The sequence below is a fragment of the Colletes gigas genome, unplaced genomic scaffold, assembly GCF_013123115.1.
Source record: "Colletes gigas isolate AHSC1104 unplaced genomic scaffold, ASM1312311v1 Colletes_gigas_Sc00014, whole genome shotgun sequence".
Lineage (NCBI taxonomy): Eukaryota > Metazoa > Arthropoda > Insecta > Hymenoptera > Colletidae > Colletes > Colletes gigas.
In genome coordinates, this window is record NW_025106643.1 from 1,471,442 (window position 1) to 1,495,987 (window position 24,546).

Here is a 24,546-nt window from a genome sequence, read left to right on the forward strand (position 1 = left end):
CCCAGGTGTGTGTTGTTTAGGTCAGCTAATTATCCTCCCTCTGGAGTAACTGCCCATCTCGTAGATCAACACACTGTATCATAGAGAGATGTCCTGTTGGCTAGGTGTGCAGAACAGTGCAAGGGCATAGTAGGTCTTAATTCCACTGAGGATGATAGGGGTTACTGGCTTAGCTTCTTCCAGGCCCCAATAACCCACTCAAGGGTTAATCAGCTAGCCAGAGCCTTGGCGCTTCCAAGTTCCCCAGGTCGTCTACGTCAGAATCGAACGCAATATCGACGGAACGTTCCAAAATACTCGAGGCAATCTCGCGAACACAGTCTCGCTCTCCCCGCTATCCGTGTTTATCAGCGGTCCTCTGGCAAAACGAGAAACAAAGCGCGGCTCCCTATCCACTCGGTGACCAGATCTTGATATTTTGACACCGAACAGGATGCAATTAGCGAAAACGGGGAACCAGTCGCGGTGCCCCTTCCCTCCCCCCCTTCTGGGGAGGGGGCTACACGACTTATTCGTTTCATTTCTCGAGCGTTAACGAGCCACTTTCCAAGGGAAATACGAATAAGCACGGTTCTCCGTCGGGCGTGGAACGTCGAAAGTAGTGTTCGCCTCGCGTGCTCGCTCGGCCCGGCCGGGTGGCTTTGCCGTAAAAATTGCTTGCGCGTAAAGAGATCGTTGCACGGGCTAGGCAAGAAGCTTCCTGGATTGTTCCGTTTCTTTCCTCCGTTGGTTTCTCGTCGCGTCGTTGGACGCTTCTTTACCCGCTCCGTCTCTCTTTCGCGGGCGCGTTCGTACGGCCTGGATCGTCCGTTAATATGAGCGGCGTCGGTGATCGAAGCGTGTCCAGCCCCCTGATCGCTGATAAATTCCTCTAATGCGACTAATGAACTACCCGCTACAAGGATCCCCCGAGCGCCTCTCGGTTGGTTTCTTTCGCTTCGCGAGACCGACTACGACGTCGCTGCGATCGCTGACGCGCGCGCCTGCGCGTTCCCCGCGACGGGGAAGTTCAATGCCGGCTTGCTAATTAATTCGGGACCCGTCTCGCTTCGGGGACCATTCGGAATTTGTTGCCCACGCCGGGCAAATTCGACCGTTAAACGATGCAGATTTCGTTACGTAGGCGGCCACCATTCGGTATCAGCCTCGAACCGGACCGATAATTAATAGGCAGAGGCGTTTGATCAGTTTAGGATTCGTTCTTTTGTTCCTACGATCGCATCCAAGGAAAAGAGTTTATAAATCGAACTGTTGCGTTACTTTTATTTCAACTTAAGCTTCTTCGTACACGTCTGTACGTAAGTCTGCAGTTCCTTGCATCTTCGCGTCCTTATTTATTTTTTATTACTTTAAAACACGCTGTGCATATAATCCTTTTACACAAATTAATATTACATAGGAATCACGTCTGTTCTTCGTAACCCCCCGTTTTGTTCTCAAAAAATCTGAATAAAATTGATGTCTTCAGGAATCATTGAAGGAAGTAGAGTATTATCCATGACAACAGTGTTAAGTGAAAAGTTCGATAAATCAAAAGTTTTGACAGAAACACTAATTCGATGATCTAATAACAATCCCTCATGCGATAATTACTGGTATCCCGGAATTTAATGTTCTGATTATTCACTTTCACAGTGAATTTCTCGTAAATTAAGCGTAATTATCGTCGCTTTAACTTCTTCTAGGCTGGTCGGGCACTTCCTCGAACAATATTGTATGTTTGTTGCGTTTTCTAACGTTCGTCTAATAGATAAGATAATCCCAAATGTAAACAGTAATTATACCATGAAACTTCATTTCTAATAAAAATAGAAAGCAAGGCGATCCACGAGTTATTACGCGGATATCGTTAAAAAGTGATAACGATTTGTAGCATTTTCTGGATACTGCACGCGATAATATCGAGCCTACTAGGAGTTTTACGATTTCAACGATGTTTTGGTTTAGTTGTGGGGAATTAATTTAATAGCCAAGACAGGAACAGGGAAGCTTCGTGCAATATTATTAACACAACATTTAAAAATAATAGATTCTGTCCAATTAAATATGAATAATCCGAAAGAACTGTTAGAAACTTTTTCAATTTGCGATTCGACGGAGATATTCGGAGGTTACACGGGGCTGCGTGTTTCCACGTGTCGCGGGAGGGGTCGTTAAATTTACCAACGATTCCGAGTACCAAAGGGTACGTCAGATCGGATTTGTCGGAACGCTCGTTCCTGCAGGTTTATTTTCGCTATTGGTAGTCGAAATCATCGCTGGGACCCGACCTCCCCCTCCCCTCCCTCGCCCTTCGATGGGTTTTCGAGAACAGGAGGGGGGGAGGATGAGGGCACCGGTCTCGCCGCTCATTATTTATCGAGTAAACTCGTACCAGCGCCACGTGGGACGCTGGACACGCATAATTTATCGCGTGGCTTTTTTTGCATACAGCGAACGTATGAACTTCGACGAGGATTTGCACGTATATCGAATCGCGAGTTTCACGGTTTCGAGGATTCGTAACTCTTTATGGAATTTCAATATTTTTCAAGGTTTGCATCCACCATCTTGAAAGTGTCTTGTAGACTTCAAAGTAACACGGTGATAAAATCTTTTTCGATGTGCATACAACGAAAATAAATGGAGCAATTAACGTCGAGAACGTTCAGTTTCGTTTCGAGCGACAGAAATGGCGGGAATAGAGGGTATCGAAAAGATAGTTATAGACTCAAAGATCGTGACAGTCCGCGTTTACGTTCTATGTATATAAATCACTATGTATACTCGTGTATTAGTCAGTATCGTCGGAACGTCATTATATTTTCGCAATGGAAGATACACGAGCGCATAAAATTCACTTATTCCTTGTAGAACCACCGATACGTTTGAACCGGTTCGGTAGAGTATCTCGTGAGTCGTCGTTCGCCAATGGCTCTGTTTCCACAGGACTCGAACGACTTAATGCCGTTCCTCTTCGACTTCATTTTACCTTCTTTGGGTTCCAGTTTCTTTAGGACGCTGCAAACACTGCAACTCGAATGTTTTCTCCATAACCGGCGCTGTCTTTTCAATTTTCGGATGATATCGTTTGCTCCGGTATCAGCTTTTGCAATTCGGAGTTCTACTCGTGTCAAAGCATCTATTAGAGACACCGAGAACACTGATCTCGAGAGTCTAGCCGCCAGAGGGCCACGCTCTCTCACAAGTACTCGACCAACCATCGAATTCTACATTAAAACATCCGCTGAAAGTAACTCTACTCAAACTTTTCAACTTGGACGCCCTGCAATCGGGCACAACAACGAGTTTCGTGAAATTCTTGGCTCCCAGGAGCTTCATAAAACACGTCTACTTGAGGCGATAAAATACTGTCCATCTTGGCTCGTCAAGAAAATTCAGCAATTTGGCTACCTGCTCTTCGAACGGAACTTTAGAAACCTTGCAATTCAAAGATCGAGTACAAGTTGTAACTGTTCCAAGACTGCCTGCTTCTGAGAATGTCTGCTGGTGGAAAAAAGTATACGGAAGATCTGTAGACTTTCTTTGTCTTCGACCATGGCTACTCTTTGAAAGGTTGCAATTTGCAAAGGTCGAAGACAGCGACGTCTCGCGAACGACTCTGTTCGAAACTCGGTAGAGACGATTACTATCTGTCGGAAGGACGCAAGAGGACGTCGTTCGTAATTGCAGACGAAGAAACGTCGGGGAAACGATCGCGGATCGGGGGCTTGGCGAGCTCGACTTCCTGGAGTTTCTGGAGGCTGGCTGTTCGAGCCGGTGGCGGCGGTCATGCATCGTGGCCATGGCGTGTGTTGTGCCAGGACGCTTTCGTGCGATTCACCGGCGTCTAAAGCGCATCTCCGTGCACGGTTCTACGTGCATACGCGTCTCGTTGCGCTCGGATATCAGTCGTAAAGTATATATCGCTGTAAACGTCCCGGCGGATAAGGCTGCCGTGCGTGATGGCCGCCACCGACAACTGAATTTGGCTTTCATGATCTCGTACGCGACCAGACATTGTCTTCCTGCCTGCTCTAATTAGCCGAACGAAATTCCCGTCGCTTTCTTCTCCTTCCTGGATCATCCAGTTCCTTCTCTCTACACGTTGGTAACTCGTCTCGTGGCTATTTACGTTCATATCGTGATCGTTTAGCTCTGGAATTTATTCACTAGAATTTTTGGTAATTAAATCGTAGTTTTCTTAAAAATTTTATCATTTTCTCTATTTTTCTAGTGTGTATTTCTGGCTGGAATAATCTGCCCTCGATTACTAATTTCAGTATCGATGAACGAAACTTTCGTAGTACAATGTCTACAGACAGCATGGCGAACATTACGAGATCACGATGTTTAGATTGGAGTACTAAATAGTTGCGTGCAGTCCGGCACCGACATTTTAAGTTTTATGATTTCCTCCCGAAGTGGGCTGCAATTAGCTCCTATCTGATCACATTAAATTTCGATTGCGATCTTTCGCTTTACATCTTAATCCTTCGATGACGAGCTTGCCATTGCAATAATATCATTCGTGAGTGGCCGTCAGAGTGCTCGCAATTACTCTTCGCACGTGACGTGCCGATTGTGTGAAATTTATTCTCAACAAAGGAAAATCGCGATCTCTGGGTCTTTTCAAACCCATATAATGTAGAATATTTACTTTACACACTTGTTAAAAGACACAATGATCCTAATTTTGAGTTTTATTGAAAGAATAGATATTTTATTAGACTCTTAAAATCAAAAAGAGCCACCAACCACCAATCGTAAAATCTGATATCGATAGAATCTTTACAAACAGGAAAACCTAAACATTCCAGCAACAGCAGATACAGTTTCATATAAATATGTTTAGTAGAGCAATTATTGCACTTCGAAACCATTTTCGAGCGCGTTTACTGTATCCGGTGAATCGTTTTACGTAATCTCCCGTAACGAATCGCGATCGTTAGCGATCCTTCTCGTAGTTTCGCCAAATTCGTTGAACGAAAACTAGTCGAGGCTGGAACAATCGCGAGCTCGTCTCTGTTCGCGTCGAATGATTCAAAGATTGCCCAAAGAAGGAGGCTCGAGCGGTTGTTCCCCGGTGAATCGAGAAAGATCAAACGTTGCTAGCTCGTTAAAGGCGTGGACCGAGCGAGTTTCTCGCGGTTTCTGCCGGCCGAAACGATCACGAAGGACGTCCTTTCGGGCGCAGGAAGTGGTCGCCTTAAATCAACGGCTCGCAAAGGAAATAGCGAGTGGTAATTGAGCCATAACCCTCGGCCGGCGAACGCACAAATATTTCAGCGCCGGGAGCTCGCTCATAATTTAGCCCTCATAATTAAGATGCGCCGCGCAGACTCCGGGACCCGCTGGAGAACCCCCTGCTCGTGTCGTACGCGCGAGAATCCTTGCTCGAAAAAGGACGAGCGCGAACCCCGCTCTACCAGTTCGACCCGAAAGATTCTCGCGAAAATAGACACCGACCGCTCGGAGATCCTTTCTATTTCAGAAATCTGTTGCACTGTTTTTTGGGGAAAACTTCAGGAAAGGAATTTTTTATCAAAGCAAAGGTTATTTATGGGATATAACTCGAAGATGGAGAAAAGCAACTATTGGGGGTAAATTCGTATTCGTATAGCAGGGTGATTTTGTAATTCTAACCTCCGAAAGTTTCACTCGATCCAAGAGCCTCGACGCGAGGGCCAGGGCCTCGTCAGTCGGCCATCAGCGACAGAGGATGGGGCCCTCGAGGCGACGCACAGTGGGCCAACCAGCGATTGTGGCTTGTAAAAAATCCTATTTGTCAGAGACAGTTTCTTGTGTCAATTTTTATGGCTGGGAGAGGGAAGACATCATTTTTCAAATTTATAATGATCGTGAAAAAGATGTGAGCTGCTCGCGGTCGTTCGAATTATCTGATTGAGGGTTAAAACAGAATATTGACTCGCCATGTATCCGAGAGTGGAGTGAAACCGAAATTCGTTGATTCGAAGGACCTTTGAGTACCTTTTTACCAAGCTAGAATGGCGGTACCGTAAAAAAGTGCGGCATTAATCAGAACGCAAGCAGCCCATCGCTAGAGCGGGCTGGTGCAACGATAACGAGGTGCACCAGGACATAACTCGGTGCCTCCACCGTGTTACGATCTAAGAAAGGGCCCGAGAAATACTGCGACACCGGGACGGCTACCGATGATGCATGTCCCAGAAGTGCGAGAGCGGCTGTGCACGCGTATTATGTTACCGTGCAACGCACCAGGACACGGCTGTCGTCTACCGTGCGTGCGTACCCGGGTCCCGGGTCGTGACTCTATCATATTTATGTCCCCCTGGCCGGCTGTTCCCGTGCCCGGGGAACGTCGAAAATTCCGGGGGGGGGACGCCGCGTAGATCCAAGACCCGGATAAGGGACGATCTTCGATGGACGCTCGGTTATCTTCGCCGCGGTCTAATCAGCCCCCTCGAGGGACTGATTAGGGGACGCGGACGGAGGAACCGTACTTTAAGGACCGATTTCGAAGATAGCCGCATTCCTCTCGCTGTAATGGCGGCCAAGGGTTCATAAGCGGTGTGTTTTTTATCCGTGGGCCCGGGAAAATCGATTTTTCGTCTGGAATGGAGGGACTCGGAGATCGTTGGATGATCGACGATCGCGGTTGCTTTTATCTGCATCTGTTCTCTGGTCTCTGGTGATCATTGGGAAGGACGTTATCGTGTCGTAAATATAACCCCGGAGTTTGAATGCACCATGCTTCTTGTAAAGAATGGAGCCAGTCTGATGTAAACGTTGCTATATCTAACTAAACGTTACATCTAACGCTACAATTCTTTTTTGCAGTTTACTTAACTGTCAAGGATAATCCTTAATCCTTCCTAAATATCCAGTAACATAAATTTCTGAGCTTATTGGCCAGGGGGTCAAAGTGAGTTCAATATCTCAGCTGTGTACCATTGTAATACCAGCACAGCTGAATTTTGCCTCTTTCTTTTCAACATAACGTTCCAATTATACACTCTTACAGTGAAGTTTTCATAAATTAAGCGTAGTTAACTTCGCTCTAGCTTCCTCTAGGCCCCAATAATCCACTCAAAGGTTAACTTGGTGAGATTGGAACAGGTTTGAAGCAATGGTACCGCGTAAAAATAGACGAGTCGGGTGGAGGATCGAAAAAAGGACTCCGTTACGATATCTCGATGTCGTAGATCCTCTGGGAGATAACTCGACCAGGGGTATTTGTTCGGCGACACCTGCGCGCGGGACACTTCATGTATCAGCCACAGGATGCAACCGAACGCAGCGAGAACACGAATGATAGCTCGTCCGTGGGGCGATATACCTTCTTGCCATTATCAGATTCACGAGCAATGGCGCCCCGCTAGGAGTCACTTCGCCGTTCGTGTTACAACTCCTGTCATATCAATTTTTTTGCCGGTGGGGTTAGCCGCTCCGGTATTAATTCCCGATAATTCCGCGCGACGATAACGATAATTTTCTTTGCCTTTCGAACGCGAAAGTGGACGCTTCTCTGTCTTCTCATTCAAGGATGACACGATTCCCTTGTTGCAAGATACTCGGTTCGATCAAGGTGCTGGAATTGCTCAAAATACGTTTAAAATGGCTTGAATTTTTTTAAGGGTTAAGTCCGTGTCATGCATTCTGATATGTTCGCTAGAGCAATCTCAAAAATTAGACGATCTTCACCTCGTGGCTCGAGTTTAACCCCTAAGTGGGGCTCTCAAATATAAAAATTTTATTTTCGTTATTTCAAGTGGTTACTGATCGCGAGATCTAGGAATTGGCCACTAACTGACATAGAGTAGGGATCGCAGATTTCCGAATGGCTCTAAAGCAAGAAGTCGTTTTGGCATTCGATTCCTTCCACTTGGAACTGAGCCGTGGCAAGAACGAGATTCTGGGTCTCTTAATTCGCACGCATGCCAACGACACGTTCGCGCATATAAACCCCGTTCTGCATACGCCTCACCGGGGATTCGTACGGAGTTTTCACGAGTGGCCGGGCCGTTGGTCATCGTTACTCCTTAAGAGGATTCGGCGTAGCTCGACAGGGGGTCCATCTCGCAGGGCCTCGCAAGGTCACAACCAGTCGTGTGTCCGCCACGGAATTGCGAGTGTCACCACATAAACCATTCGTTGCAAAAGTATCGGGTTACCGCGAGATCCTTGGGCCCTGGGACTACCCTTCTTTCTTCCTGCTCTCTCGTACCCTCTCGCTCTGCATGAACGCGCAGATGAATGCCTAGATTGTCCCTGGTCCCTAGCTTCGGGTCGCCTCAGCTAGCGATCGTGTCTTTTTCTACCACCAGTGAAACTTTTCGCGTTAAAATAACCTGGAGTTCCTTTGATACACGGAAACTCATGTTATTTATAAACATTTTAAATATTATTTTATATTAATCATGCTAATTCAGAAAAGAGAGTTTTGATGAATAAGATTTGGTCCTGCAATTTTAAGTAAAATACGAATTTTGAATGCACTAATTATCCGTATCATATTTGGAGTAATTTGCATATTGTTCAAAGGAAAATAAAGGACTTTAGGTTATGTTTTTATGATTAAAATTCCTTAATTTTTAACACTGTTGGACTATTCTGACGTGCATCAGTGTTCGAAATAGGGTAGTTTCAAACCGATTTTAGGCGTAATTGGGAATATTTGAACATGCATCGGTGTAAGTTCGACGATTTCCGAGACCACGACCTCTCCGAGCGCTGGCTCGAAGGCTCGTTTGAGTTACAACTGCGCAACATTGTAATCGCACGTATTTATTGCGCCGGTGGAGATGAGGTACGTACCCTCTGGCTAGATACCCCGCATATCACGCGACGCAGCGTGTCTTCCCGTCGAGTTTATATTTCCTCGCCAGGGTTCCCTGCCTCTTTTTCCTTTTCTTCTTCTTCGTAGATCAATAATCAGATTAGACTGCTCATGAGATAAGCGCACGTTCGCGAGGGAATTCTGTGATTACTATATCACGGAGGAGGGTTTTATGGTCGGTGGTTAGGAGCAGCTCGTTAGAAAATGCGAATCGAAGTTTCTTCGGGGCGAATTCTAAACGAAAGTCATCGACGAAATTAGATATTAGAAAATTAACCTATTACAGAACAGAGTAGACTCATTTAAACCACCCTCGAGCGTTGTTTCGAATTTTTAATAACCTAGAAGTTTACTCCCAACGCAAAATTGAGAGTGAAACATTTTTTAAAAATCTTTTACCGTCTGAATCTGGATCGAACGGTTCCCTTGGATCGTTCGACGCATAATTTCACCAGCTCTCCTTTCGCGACTTCAGCAGCCGCGATCGTCCGGTCAATGGCGGACGAAACAGTCGTTGATCGAGCCTTGTTCGAAAATCTAGCTCTAATATTTCCTAAAACGAAAGAAACCGTGGATATAAATTTTCCGCCGTCGGTCCGTGGGCGTTCATAAATGGATAGCTTGGCCATTTTCGGTCCGGGATCGATTCGTATTCGCTCTTGTTCCACTTCTAGACGTCGTCGGCCCGTAACGATGCACGCGTTTGTTAGATCGTCCAATAACGGTAGCCGCGAGGCTGCGAGACGACGATCTGGATACAAATTTTCCATCGGTGGCACTATCTGTCTTGGACGCGACGATATTGCAATTATCTCCAGTCGCAACGTGACACAATTGTAATTATATAGACCGTGATATACATTGTGTTACGTAACGCGTGGCACGCGGTGTTGGTTCGATGCAATTCCTCAACAACGAGCTAGAATCAACGTTTATAATAAATTTGTTCTCCTCGAAGAACTGTTAATCTTTGACAAATGTATGGACGGTGTTTCACAGGCAAATAACTAATCTCGAATAAATTGTTTTTGTTGGATAGTTATTTGGCAATCCGTGAGAACAATTTTTCGTACGAGGAAAAAGAATTTCTCGGTAAGAGAGGATTGATTACCATCGATAATTGAGGCCGTGTGTTCCCGCGACTATAGAGATTATATTGTTCTTTATTTCCTGCCTGAATACATCAGAGAAAATGTAACCTTTATATAATTGCTTGGAAAAATGGAAGCTGGTAAACATAATCGCGTTGCAACTGAACAACATTGTCTCGAAGGAATTAATTTATCGATCGTTCGTACAATTCCATCGTGTTTCGACATTTAATACATTAAATATATTTGATTCGAGTCAACTGACTGTTTATGAATTTTCGAGAAGTTGAACCAACTATTAATATCTATCGATACACAAAAGAAATACCAACGATGTTTCGTCCGAGTAGAGAATTGCATAAAAAATGGCGATGAACTCGCACGATACGGAGTATCCAAGCGAACGTATTATATGGAACATTTGTACCCGTAAGTAGTGCTCGATTCCAACGAAGTGAACCTTGGATAACGAATTGATTGATATCGTGAGCACATATTGAACTCGAGCCCGCCATTAGCCGTAGCTACTCGATGAACGTTGCATCGCGTTTTATCGATACATCAGCCGCGGTTTTTCACGGTGCACGGCTCCGAGAGACGTTTTCCTTTTAGGCTTCTTTGTTGGCGAGTCTCGCGGTGGGGGGAAGGGAAGATGCTAATGGCGATGAGTCGCCGCGATACGGAACTTGTTTGCTTTGTGAAGTTATTGGTATTGATACAGGGAATATGACATGTTTATGTCTACTTTGGCCAAGTTCTCGTGCGAGTACGCCGGGGCTGCGGGGCCCCAGAAGCCGGAAATTTTACTCGTGCCGTAACCGATTGGCGGCATAATATGGAAATTTTTTTCTCTTGTTTCACCGCTGGCGCCGCTGAAGCTTCTTTATCATCGACCAGCGCGATACGTTGTACATTTCCTTACTTTCACGATTCGTTATTACGAGTTTCCGTATTCACCATGATACTCCACTTACTCTATTCACGGTCGATGATCACCCATTGCTTTATTTCGTGCGTACCCCGTTATATTCGCGATGTGATTTCATCTATTATGCAAAATATCAATTTTCGTAAACTATCGGTTGCGAGAGGAACTGTATTGTTATACATTTTTAACGAACTTCGATAGCTATGCCTGTCGAATTCAATAACTGCCCTAGGATCGAATTCTCGACGTTCCATGACTTTCTTTTTTATTAATTATAATGAAAATTGCATCTTGGTTATCTTGGAGAAAAATACTTTAACCCTTAAGGGGGTTTTCAATCTCAATAGAGTTATTTTTCTTGACGTTGATGTCTACCAAACTGGTAAATGGAAATCAACTTTATTAATTAATTTTATACGAGTCCAGAACCTCGATTTCAGACGACTGTAAACTGCATAACTTAAAATTTGCCTTCAGGACCTATTTTCGAAAGCTTGCTAAACTTCGTGCTATTCAAAAACATTTCAATTTCAATATGAATTGTTTTAGTTCCTTGTATAGTGTATGACTAGCGTAGTAGCGGAAGTTAGCATAGGTAGATCGAGGTGAGGGCGCTGCGAGCAGACACCAAGAACACGTACTTCGGTCACCTCGCGTTTTACAGCCCGAAATAGAGCAGTTTTACTTAATATTTCACGTGTTGGGAAAGTCCTGTCACTCACATACGAGTGAACTAATGGAAAATTAGATAAATTCCTAAATAATTACATTGAAATATATTATACAGTATCAATAATCTACTTAAGGGTTAAAAAGGGTGATTCGATCGTTAGTGTTAGGTCTCAAAACAGTCTTCTAAGAGATTCGAGTGTCCCCTTTCCTCCCACGCGATAATTTACGCTTTTCCACGTATTCCGTACAAGCAAACACGACGTCGCGGCCCCGATGAAACGGAAACGAGCAAAACGGCGGAGTCGAGCATCGCGTTTCCTCGCGTTTAAGAAAAGTCCGGGTGACAGGGTCTCGAAGGAAATCCCGAGGATTGGTTCGAGGGGCAGCCAACACCACGGCGGAGATAATATAATGCCGTGATCTAGATTAATGCGTACGCTGCCGGGCAGCATCCCACGCGCAGCGGTGTCCACCTTCGAGCAGCGTATCCGCCGGTAGGCTGTCGCTACATTATTCATAAAATAAAACGCGCGCTGCTGGCCGACGCGCGGACGAGAAAATCAACGGGGACGCAACGAGCCGAGGCGAGGTGTGCTGTGTTACCGAGATTATGCGAAAATCATTCAGAGGGGCCCGGGCGTAGCTTCCGGCGGCCCGCTACGTAATAAAGCGATACGTGCTGTCGGCCTTCCGTGTACAAAGCGTGTCAGAAACTGGACGTTTCTTCTTTCCACGAATTAAAAATAGCAAAGGAATACTACAGAACCTACTATGAGTCAAGATAACGTTATTTGACCCCTCAAAGCTCGCATTTTTCCCCCACAACCCGTCAAAAACGATCAGTTCTCTTCGTTGGATTTGTTTAGAGACAGAATGCATTTTGCAGTTATTTTCACCCCTTAATTCAACTTCCTCCGCGTTTCTTCAAGTCGTAGGGTGAGATTCCAAAACTGGACGCTTAAAAATTTAACCAAATTATCAGATTTTTAACGAGGATCGTCTCAAAAATAGCGTGCATGTGCGAACAAGTTTAATTTTGGCTCCTCGACTGTTTGAGGAGGTCTCGAATACCGGTTGACGCGTCGACTGCATTTTTTTTTTATATCGACAGAGGCTGTAGAACGTCTGGATCGTGTCTGCAAAATTCTATTGGGAAATTCTTGAAATTAACAAAGTTACGATACTTTGAACGAGTCGGTCCGCTCGAGATCCACTTTAACTTCGACCTCTTGACGATGGAGGATGAGGGACGAAAACTGGACTGTGCCGCGCGGAAAGAATTTTAGCGACTCGACCGTTGTACAGCAGTGTTCGAGAGATCTTGTTCCTTTTTAGTATTCTTTCTCGTTGTATTTCTTATGGGTTATGCGATTAGATACCGTTTTGGTGATCAGTGGACTTCGATTTGATGTCTTCTTCTCGAGAAATCGGACGTCGAAGACAGGCTCCAACTGAACTTAAATGTTTCTAGTCATTCTCAAGATTTTGTACACGTTACATGGCGATTTGTTCATGTTTTGTGATGAAATATAGCAAAGAACAATCAAATCATTTAGCAGTCTCATCTGTTGAAACATGTGACACTCAATTTGGAGAATCCTTGTATTAATTTGCTTTGTGAGACAACAAACTATACCAGCAAACAAGAGGAATATTAGACCCAAATATAGACCAAGAGACAGTGAACGTGTTAAAAGAAAAATAAAAGTGAAAAAATCGAAAAGTGTCATAGCAAAGGGTTGATCGTTTCGCCATCGTCGACATCTTTCACTGCAAATTGTCGCGGTTAACCTACGCGAAAACGATCGTTTGTCTATCATGGCAAAGGGGTCTGGAGGAACGGCATCTCGAGTCGATTGGAGTCTCGAAAAATGTGTTGGAGCGCGGTTTTCTCGGTTGATACGCCGGTCACGTCGCTCGTCCTCGTTCGGACGATCGTCGAATCTCGTCGATCGGGGCTCAGCGCGACTGAAAGGACAGAAGCCGGGGGACCGTTTATCGCTAGATGCATTAATTACGCCGTCCACGGGAATTCCAGCCGGGGAGGACAAGCTTTTATCGTGGAAATAATAATTTACAGCGTCGCGAGGCCGCCGCGGCTTAAATCCCGGCGCGCGGCTTGCTTAGGCCACTCTTATGGATCCTTTCGACATCCAGTGCAGCTAACTAACGCCACGGGAACACGGTAGATCATGGCACGCGCGTGATCCGTAACAGAGACGGGTAAAACGAGTCCAAAAACACGATTTTAAAGGAAAAAATAAAAAAGAAAAACGTTCGTTTCGATCGTTTAACGCAAGAAAGGTTGAAACAGTGTCGAACTCGCCTAATCTCAAAGAGTCGAGACCTCATCAGTGCTAGAAACCCAATAAAAAATTCATGAATCTTTAATATCGATTTATTCCAAAAAATTCATAATTTCTGCAACATTGTTTATTGCATAAATAAACAGCTTTAAAAATCTTCGAACTATTGTCCATGTATCGGACTAATAATATCGTTGTTCCATAAAGTTCGTAAATATCGCCAAATACGCCACGTTTTTAATTCGTCAATTGTCTGATCATACGCGTGGTTGTTCTACTTATTTTTCTAACTTCCTCGAAACGCGTGACTTTTCTACTTTTTTTTTAACATCCTGTGGTGTCTTCTTGAGAGTCGCGACATCGAAATATACAATTATAAGCCATCAATAAATATTTTCCAAGTTTTGTTAGAATCTTCTACGAAGCAAAACTTGTATACGCAAAGCGAGAGGCATAAATGGGTTAATTAATTTTCTGACCGCGAATCGGGGTTTCTTACGACGGTGTTCGAATCGCGTGGCGATTTGCACGGCGTCTTAACGATGTTGCTGAGCGAATTTAAGGACCAGGCTAAAGTCCCTCGCTGGCGAGGTTTTGTTACTACATTATGGAGAAATTGCAAGAATGTTTAATCGATCCGTGGTTCGGGGGGGCCAAATTTTTAGCTTAATCGTCGATTTACAGAGAATCGGACCTCGAAGAATCCCAAACGCGTTCGATAATATTTATTTTAGCCAAGAAACACCGCTTTTTTAAGCTCCTTACGTCGTTACTCAAATTGAAGTTGCAGACTTTTTGTAAAATTCTTCTAAAAAGTAACACAATGCCTATGAAAGAAGATTGTTAGTAAGACAACAAACAGCAATAACTCCGAATGGGAAAACATCTGTAATTATAATAATGGAGGTGGAATGGTTCTGTCCTTGGTAAACATCGATTATAGCAGGAATTATTTCAACGCGACGTACAAAATTGAGAATGCAAGAATAGAATCGTTATTAAATCGCAGGTACAAGAGAACAATAATTCCAGAACAACGGGCAATCATAACGCGAGATGTATATTCATAAGAAAATACGTAAGAGTGGCCTCGATTCGTAATCATCGCATAATTGCGTACGAATAGACATAATTCGATGAAACTCAGTCGAAGGAGGACCCTAACCTCGATGGGAACAGGAAAACTCTGTAGAAAGTTGCTGAGTTTGGGGTTACATGTCTTCTCAGTTGGGTTTGAATATGTTTGACTTCGTTAACAACGAATGGAATAAATATTCAGAGTTTTCTAATGAATCTTGTCATGATGAAAGCTTCAAACCACCGACAACAATGTCTTCAAGATTTTTGTCGAAATATTTATCTGTAAAAGTTTGTACAAACATGGTCAAACTTCTCATCGACAGAATAACGATTAAAGGGCCTAACTTACTCAGAATCGCTAACCTCAATTGCAACAGCTCAACAAACAGCCCTCAAGCCAGCTCATCAAACAGCTTGCAAACATTCTCAAACTTCTCACGAACAGAATGGAGAGCTGTATCTTCGTATCTGTGCTGACTTCTCCATAGAACGACGAAAGGTTCTAGCCCACGCAGAATCGGCGAACCCGATGGCGACACCGTAACAAACAGCTCTCAACCCCAGCGCATCAAACAGCTTGCAAACGTTCCCGCTTCATTAACCCATCAGGGCTCTATCCGCTAATCTCATCTCAGGTCCGGACCAGACCCGAACACTTCGTCGAAGCGTCCCGGAGGGAAAAAATTCCGAAAGAAGTCGACCAGCGGCTAAGGGGAAGGGTGGGTAGGGCAGGGGGGGTTGAGGGGAGGCAGACGGTGTTTCGGCAATTCCTTACTCGTCGAGCGTGTCTTCGGTCCTCGCCTCCCCACGAGTGCTATCCACCAATGGATGAATGAACGAAAGCAGGCTCCGCGACCGGGAATAACCTCATTCACGTTTCCATCCGTCCTTCCTTACACACATCCGTGTTTCAGGGCTGACACGGTGGGGGGACGCCCGCAGAGTTTTACACGATGCGCCATATGCGATACATTATTATACAATGCGAGCGCGTATTCTAAACGCAGCGGAGGGTTTTCTATTTTTTTTTTTTCTTCGGGGGTCCGTATTCCCCCGTCGCTGCTAAACAGAGACTACGCGCCACATCGCCACAAAGAGTCGGAAATCTTTTATACGCGGCTACTCGCGGCGGGGACCACTTGCCGCGCGTTCGCACACTCGAGCACCCGCGGAGCACGTGGATTCTCCCGTTCCTTTCTTTCCGTTCCGTCCTGGCCGCTTCTTTCGCCGGGGCCCTCTTTCTTTCGCGCGCGGGGACCCCTTTTCCTTTTCTTCGCCCGGGCCGCCGAGATATGCCCGCGAGGACACGAGCCCCGCAGAGGCCGCGATTTCTCACGTGCCGCCTCGGGGACTCGCGCGCTCTGTGCGGCGAACGCGTCTTCATCAACGACCGTTGCCACGTACCCCGTCAAAATTCGATTCTAAACCCTTAGAAAAACACTAAATTTATTCCCAAGAATTTCTAACGGACCCTTCGTCCCGCTCCATGTTAAAATATTTACGAAAAACGAGTAACAAAGAACACGGTTCTCTTGCTGAACGCCTTCGAAACAGTTTCTACCTTGGTCAAAGGTGAATCTGCTGTTGTACCGGTTCGGAATAAGGCCCAGTCGATTACCCAACACGGTCCAACGGATCCGATTAGGCGAAAATACGCGGTCTTGCCCCGCTGGGCGAAAACCAGACCACAGAAGCCATTGTGCGCCGGATGCGTACCATGATTGGGGCCGTCAATAGGATCAGGACCGATAACAATGTGTCTCGCGTCAAGAGACCCTCGACGGTACGGAGACTTGCCGTGGCTAATCCATTAGATTAGGTTTAGGTTTTACGCCGGGTATACCCCCCGGTCCAATCCCTTCGAGTTGACGGCTCCGTTTCGTGTTTGAATTTCCTGGGGAACGTGGAACCAGCTTCCTGAATGACTAGCTACTTCGCGGAGCGCTCAGGTTGTTTCGTTGTTGGCTTCTGTGCGAAGAGGCGTCGACACGGCTTGACGATAAACGTCGTGGACACTTGAATGGGGGACCTCCATTTGCCAGACGTCTCTGGGACGGTATTCTTTTCCTTAATTTGATTGGATCACACTGCTCGGTCGAACGTGAAATTGCGGAAGAGGATCAATCCTGCGTGGACGTTGTAGCTCTTTCGAACAATTCATTTTTTAATAACCTGATCAATACCATCGTTGTAACACGTTCACGAGATATGGGGGACTATGCCAGAATTGTTAAAAACATGAATTTTTTCACGTAATTGGACTGCTAATTGGTGGGGGGATAGATGGTTATGGCGTTTGAAATTGAAAGAGTTATTAAATATGTTGAAACTTTATTGCACAGTATATTTAATTAACTAACGAGAAGGACAAAGCGGTATGACACGTGTTACAGTTAGTACATTCTGAGACTGATCTAAAGATCAATACGAGATCCAATAGGTGGCGATCGATTATCTGCTCTGCTTCATCGACGCAAGTGAGACTTACGATTAGGCTTTATCCTTGGTACTCCTGACAAAATAAACACGAAATAAATAGCGCAAGAGGTGGTTTTAATCTTAAATTTATTATACTTGATCGAGCGAATATATTCCCTGTATTTTGAAATATCAGAGATCTCAGAAGACGCGTTATTCCATCCCGAAACAACGAGACTCGTTATGCCGCGAGGCTTGCTTTTCCGTTCGCGGTATCTGATCATTATTCTCCATTTTCTCGTTTTCCGATTGCTGGGATCGTTGCTCCACGGTGCGTGCACGATTTCGTGTAGCCACATCCTCCTTTTGTTTTCCTATATTTCCCCATTCACTCCATCAATATCAGTAATCTCTGAAAAATCATCCTATCGCGATACGAGCTGACATGATTTAGAGGGATCTTTCAGGGGAAAACGCTTCCTCTTCGGCGTGTCGCACTTTCTCTAGCCGGGAGAGGAAAACTTGGCTCCGACCAAACTGTTTTTCCCATTTTTAAGAAGATGGAGGCCCCGTCATAAGTGGATAATAGTATTTCAAGTATTTAAACCCTTGCACTCGTATTTATATTTATTTTATTTTATATACGCACACACGTTTAAGCAGGCTCTAAAAGAAGCATTGTAATAACAATCTCCAGAAGGAAATACTATAAATAATAAAATGTAGGATGGCGACAAAATGGCGACATAGGAGTGGAAAGTTAATGACACATCTGGTCCCAGAAATATGCTTAAATGTTAAGCTTTCGAGGATCCTCAGTAAATAGGAAACATTAAAGTCTACAAGTCTGAATTTTGACAAGTGATGGTTGAATTTGGGACTCCCTGAGCCACCAGGTCAATTCCCTAACCGTAATCTCGAAGGTAGCCGAATTCTATCAGTCCTTATCGCGTAATGTTGGCGATAGGAGTTCTTGCACGAGGTCCAGCAGGATCGAGTCATCCTCTGATCCTGCAGGGAGCACGGACAGAAGCTTGTCGACCGAAAACTCGTGCGTGTTGGGGATCGCCGCGAGGAGGAGGTCAGCCCCCGGTATAAATACGTGGCACGCCAGCTCGCCGGGGACTGGATCCGACGCGGCATCAGGGTTATAAGATCGGCCACGTCTCTATCTAGGTTCTTTAGTACGGCTGCGAGGGGACGTAATATATTTGGGAGGTGGAGAGTGAGATAGGTGGTTAGGTAGGTAGCCGCGGTGGATGTCGGGTAGATAGTCGACCGGCTTCGGTAATGGAGACTGCAGGGTGCCGCTAATGCAGTAGCGATGTCACGGTGCCCGTTGCATCGGTATATTCCTTCCCTTTCCGGCCTTTTGCTCCACCGCGGTTACCATACGTGTCCCTTCTTACAACGATATCACCCGGAGTTCTACGTGTCTCGTCGTCTCTCGGGCCCCAAGGATCCTCCTCCTCCTCCTCAGCTCCTCGTTCTTTATCTGCCCCCGTCGCTTTTTTTCCTCGATTTAACGGAACCCTATCTCGGGGGACACGGCGGTTATCTGGACGATGAGAAACATTCCCCGCGCGGATGTGTTTGTATCGTTTAAAGCGAATGGAAAAATGGGCGCCGCCTGTATCCCCGCGGTTACGATAATTTCTTCGTTATTTTTGTTAGCAGCCGCGGATAGCCTAGCTCTCGGACGTTCCGCGAACGTTGCTCGACTTCTTGCCTCGGTTAATTGGACCGACAATCGCTCGAAAAAGTGCCCAATATAATTAGGCGTTCTAGATCGCGCTCGTTCGAGCAGGTGTCTTTGATCTTTGCTAAGTGAAACCGTAAACAGTTGCAACGTGATGCGACATCCAGGTGAAAAGAAGCTTAGGATGTGTTTAAGAATATGTTAAAACTCGCGGAATAAGGTTCGTGTCGATCGGGATATTTTCGTCTTTCGAATTCCTTGAGGACTTGGAAAAATATCGTCGTTCATTACACGATCTTTAAAGACCTGTTTTCTCGTGACGTATTGCTGACACGGTCCATTTGTTCCAACGATTCAGATAACGTTCTATCCGAAGTGGTCCAGCGCTGGCAAACTTGTCTCCGCTTATCTGTATTTTTCAAACTGTTCTATCTAGAAAAGGCTGCGTGTAATCGCTGGAATTCGAATCCGATAATTCAATAACGCCTATGTCGAACGTATCGAAAAGCGAACAATTTATTTTAAAAATAGCTTTTTTGTAACGCTGTAATTCGATTGTGGGAATAAACAGTTCGATAATCGATTCTTTCTTTACAAAAATTGATCGTCTCTGGTTGCGCCGAGTACTTGCATCGATACTAATCGGTTGTTGTTTTCTGTTGCAGAATGTTTGGCAGTATGAAACGGTGTGCCCGGTGTCAAGCAGCGATCCTAGCCTCTGAGTTGGTGATGAGAGCCAGGGACCTCGTGTTCCACGTACGTTGTTTCTCCTGCGCGGCCTGTGCCGTACCCCTGACCAAGGGCGATCATTTCGGGATGAGGGACGGCGCGGTACTCTGTCGCCTCCATTACGAAATGGGCGCTGAACTGCATCCTTCTCAAAGTCCTCCGGTTCCGGTGTACCCGCCAGGACCACACTACCCCGGCCAGCCCTTTCCTTCGCCGGAATTCCTTCATCACCACCACCATCATCCTTCCCATCCTCCGCATCCTCATCATTCCATGCACCCGCAGCATCCGCACAGCCACGTGAGCCCTGTACCGCTTCAACCCTCGACGCCATCCGTGCCCGACGCGGGATCGCCACCCAAAGTACCGTACTTCAATGGCGCCGCGGTCGTACCGCCACCCAGACAGAAAGGAAGGCCGAGGAAAAGGAAGCCCAAGGATCTCGAGGCTATGACTGCTAACATAGGTGAGTTATCGATGCACAGTTTTACAAACGTCCCTTTGGTACTTGGTCCTCTTGGTGTAACGTGTTGTCACAGACGAGGTTATGGTCTTTCGTGACCAAACTGAAAATTCGGAGGAGATTTTAGCGTCCTCTTCTCATGGATGAAAAAAAAAAATTTCAAATCATTCTGGAAAAATTATTCTTAGTCGCAAGGGTCAGTTACAATCATTTTTGGTGAATAGACATACCCTCGAAATCCTACGCATTTTCGAGAAAAAAATTCGAGAAGGTGTGAAATATTTCGACGAAATTAAAAAATTTCAAATCGTTCTGAAAAAATTATTTTCGGTTGCAGGGGTCGATTACAATCATTTTTGGTCAATAGACATACCCCCGAAATCCTACGCAGTTTCGAGAAAAAAATTCATTTCCGAAAATTTTCATGTCTGACCATACCGTCGAGATGTTTCACTGAAATTTCAAGCAAATTTTTAAAACGTCATAACTTCTGAACGGATTGGCGGATTTTAATTTTTAAAAAAGCAAACTACGCGTATTTTGACGGAGAATATGCAGAAATTGTAAAAATATTCGAAAAGTTGGTCCTTAACCCCGTAAACTGAGGAAAACCCCCTAAACTTCATCCAATTTTCAAACAGCCATAACTCCTACAATAGTGAATATATTTCAATGAAACTTTTTTCTGCGATAGAGCTCATGGGTACCTACAAAAAAGTATTAGACAACTTTTCTGTAGAATGTCAAACAAATTTATTAAAAATGAAAAACGAATTCTAAGGAAAATCGACAGGGGGTAGGTGCCTTAATTTGTCGGCGAAATTAAAAAGTTTGGAATCATTCTGAAAAAATTATATTTAGTTACAGGGGTCAATTACAATCATTTTAGGTCATTAGACATACCCCCGAAATCTTACTCACTTTCTAGAAAAAAATTCGAGAAGGTGTACAATTTTTCGTCGAAATTAACAAATTTCAAATCATACCAAAAAAATTATATTTAGTTACAGGGGTCAATTATAATCATTTTTGGTGAATAGACATACCCCTGAATTCCTACGCAGTATCGAGAAAAAAATTCGAGAAGGTGTGAATTTTTAGACAAAATTAAAAAATTTCAAATCGTTCTGAAAAAATTATTTTTGCTTACAGGGGTCAATTACAATCATTTTTGGTCAATAGTCATATCCCTGAATTCCTACCCATTTTCTAAAAAAAAATTCGAGAAGGTGTGAATTTTTCGACAAAATTAAAAAATTTCAAATCGTTCTGAAAAAATTATTTGCAGTTGAGGGGGTCAATTACAATCATTTTTGGTCGTTACACATACCCCCGAAATCCTACGCAGTTTCGAGAAAAAAATTTCTTACTGAAAATCTAACGTGTCGGTGTTTTAATTTATTCAATATGGAACTTACGTGCTCCGTTCTTTCGCAAACACCAAATTTTTAGTTTGGAAATGTAGTTAACAGCTTGAAGAATAAATAACCAAATTGAAAAGAGCCTGATAAAAGAGATAAGTTTCTGTACGTTGCTCCGCGCTAGAACGTATCGTGCAATACGTAGTTCGCAGTTAGAAAGCAATGACTTGTATCTCATGAATTTGGTATATTATTTTTTGGACCGTGAAGTTGGCGAATATTCGCTCAATATGTAACAAGAAAGCACTAGAAGTAGTGTTGTTGAACCCCTTTATCTCGCTGCGCGAATTAGTAGCGCGAAAACTCTTCGTTTATCAGATACACGCACGAAATGTTTCGATAACATTTCATTTTACCTTATATAATATAACTCATCCGGCACAGTTTTCGCGCGAGTCTTTATTAGACTCCAACCGGAACTTGCTCTAAAAAAAAAAAAAACATGTTTTATTCCACGGCAATTTCCTTTCGAAACGTGCAATCTAAATGTCACAATCGCGTTAGCTGGTTGATCAAAGGCCCTGCTAAATCGGTAAATCAACGAACCCCACTTGAAAGATTTGATATCGCTCTGCAATTCCCTCTAATTACACTAATGTGTCTTTCAAGTCCAACTCTGATCTCTTTCGTTCGAAAATCACACGACAAGTTATTAGGCTACTTCGAACTAAGAATTTAGAATTTGCGACGACACTGTATGGGGTGCTGAAGGCTTAGGGTAGAATCTCAGGAGAATCGTAGGGGGGTGTGAAGAGGAAAGGGGGGCCTGCTAGTGGACTCGTCTCAGTAAGGCTTCCTAGCAGGCTCTGTCTTAGATGACTGGGATATTGGGAAGTTTGTCGAGCGCTTGTGAGAGCGCAATCCCTCTGGTGGCGAGCATGGGAGGCAACGCCTACGCCAAACGCTCGTGTCTGTTAATATTGATAAGTGTTTGTTGCATACGATTTCTCTGTTTGCCAATTCGACTGGATCCCTAGAATCTGAGTGGGAACGAAAGCGTAGCATCAACTCGGGGAAAGAAAGTTGCATTTAACCGGGGAGTACTGTATCAAGAAGGGCGAAACTTTCAGAGACGAAACCTACTCGTCGATGGCTTTGAGGAGTTAAGTTTCGCGTCGATTTCCGTTCGAAAACGTGTCAGAACCGGCTGGCAGGCAAAGTCGAAGGCGGCACAAAGGCCCCCGGAGTAAATCAGCGCCGCCGCGTGTCCGTTCGAGCCCCGGACTACCTGAAAGAGTTCCGCGACGCGTGTTCAGATATCGCCGGCGTTCCTTCTAATTATATTGCACGACCAGCTGTCCGCGTAACGTGGTTAATTTAGCACCGCCGTCCGGCCAAAAGGCCTGTAACCGCGAAACGAAGGAAGTCGCCGGCAGCGGCCTGCGGTGAGTTATCGACTCTTCCTCGCGCGGTATCATCTCTAGCTGTTCGCGGGCACGGTTGTAGCGGTTGTCGGTACCCGGCCGGGATTTTCATTATTCTTGGCGGGCGGTTGTTCCGCGATGGCAATCGCCGAAAATTCCACCGCGACAGAGGCCCTGGGGTACTCTCCTGCCCCCCCCCCCCCAGGCCTCGGGCTCCAAGATCCGTGAGCAGTTCTGGTCCGCGAGACGTCTCCAGCGAGCGGTCAGATCGCGGCACGTACACCGCGCGTCCCGGATACACGAATCCCGACTCCCTCGGCGTGATTTACGGGCGCGCGTGGGCGTGCGGTGTTTGCCACCGAACCCTGATAAAATTTGTCGGCGCGACATAAATTCACGAATCCAATCCCAACAAAGCGTGTACGTGTCGCGCGTGGGCAGAGCGCGCCGGGCACTTCGGCGGCAGCTTCCTTTCCACCCAACGAAGAACTTAATTTTCGATTGTTGACCGACCGTGGGAACAACGGATCCTCGCGTCGATCCCCTGGATCAAACCACCAACCGAGAGACCACGGGAACGACGACCACTCTTTCGTTCCCTTTTTGCAGTTTCCAGCCCCTTCTTGCGGTCCTATTTTCTTTCCACGAGTCGATCTTTACGGATGAAAATTCTAATTGCCGTGAAAGCGAATCGATCCACTGGTTGCTGCGTTTTACAGCGATCTGGTACTAGTAAATTGTCGATTGTTAAGCTTGGTCGCGTTGCAAGCGAAAGTGAGGAACACTGAGAGTGTACGGAGAGGAATTTTCAATGTGTGTTTGCACTATAGGCTCTAGAATCGGTCAGAAGTCAAAATATGTAGCGAGAATCGGAATTGTCATGAAAGTGAAACGTTTTACCATCATCCCTTGTTAACCTTCGCTAGCTTGATGTTATCGAGGGAGGTACTATGCAACTTTCGACTTTTATTTCTTGTCAATTTTAATCGCAGTGCAGACGAAAATGAAAATCATCGAGAGTTTGCTTATTCCACAGATTTTAGAATCATTAAAAAGTCAAAGTATGCAGTATATTTATAACTTAAGTTCGTGTTGGTACACGCTCGTAGAATTCCAAAGGTACAGACCGGTTTTAGAAAGATTTTGTATAGAAGCAAGTAACTTGCAATCGAAAGTTTTGATCTGGTTGATTAATTTATCGCGTAGAATTCTACAGTTATTGTAAATGTTTTTGATCGACTTCATTTTCATCAAGCCTCTTTTCTTTAGTTTTTTTTTACCAGTAATGTTGCGGATTCACGAATGACTGGAAATCGTTTTGTTCTATTTGCTGGTCCGAGGGCTGGTCCCGGACGAAGCGCGAGAATTTATCGTCGGAAATAAAATAATTTGATAGCGGGGGACTTCTGAGTCGATCGGGCCTTTTTTTCTGGCAAGGTCATCCGGCCCGCTCGGAACATTAACGTTCGCTTTGTATTTTCTATTTTTCGACGATGGCTCGTCGCTTTTTCGCCGCGGCCGGAGAAGAAGGCCGGGCTTGTCCGTGAATGAGACGTACGCGGGTCTTCTTTTAGA

At 45.1% G+C, this 24,546-nt stretch overlaps 1 protein-coding gene across 2 annotated transcripts in view; it reads left to right on the top strand.

Moving 5' to 3' along the window:
- The window catches only part of LOC122399537 (protein apterous-like), a 58,235-nt gene that overhangs the window by 26,295 nt on the left and 7,394 nt on the right, over positions 1-24,546 (top strand). For both annotated transcript variants that reach the window (XM_043400279.1, XM_043400280.1), the window contains exon 4: positions 19,660-20,189. In XM_043400279.1, coding sequence (XP_043256214.1) covers positions 19,660-20,189 — 530 coding nt within the window. The remainder of the gene's footprint in view (positions 1-19,659; positions 20,190-24,546) is intronic.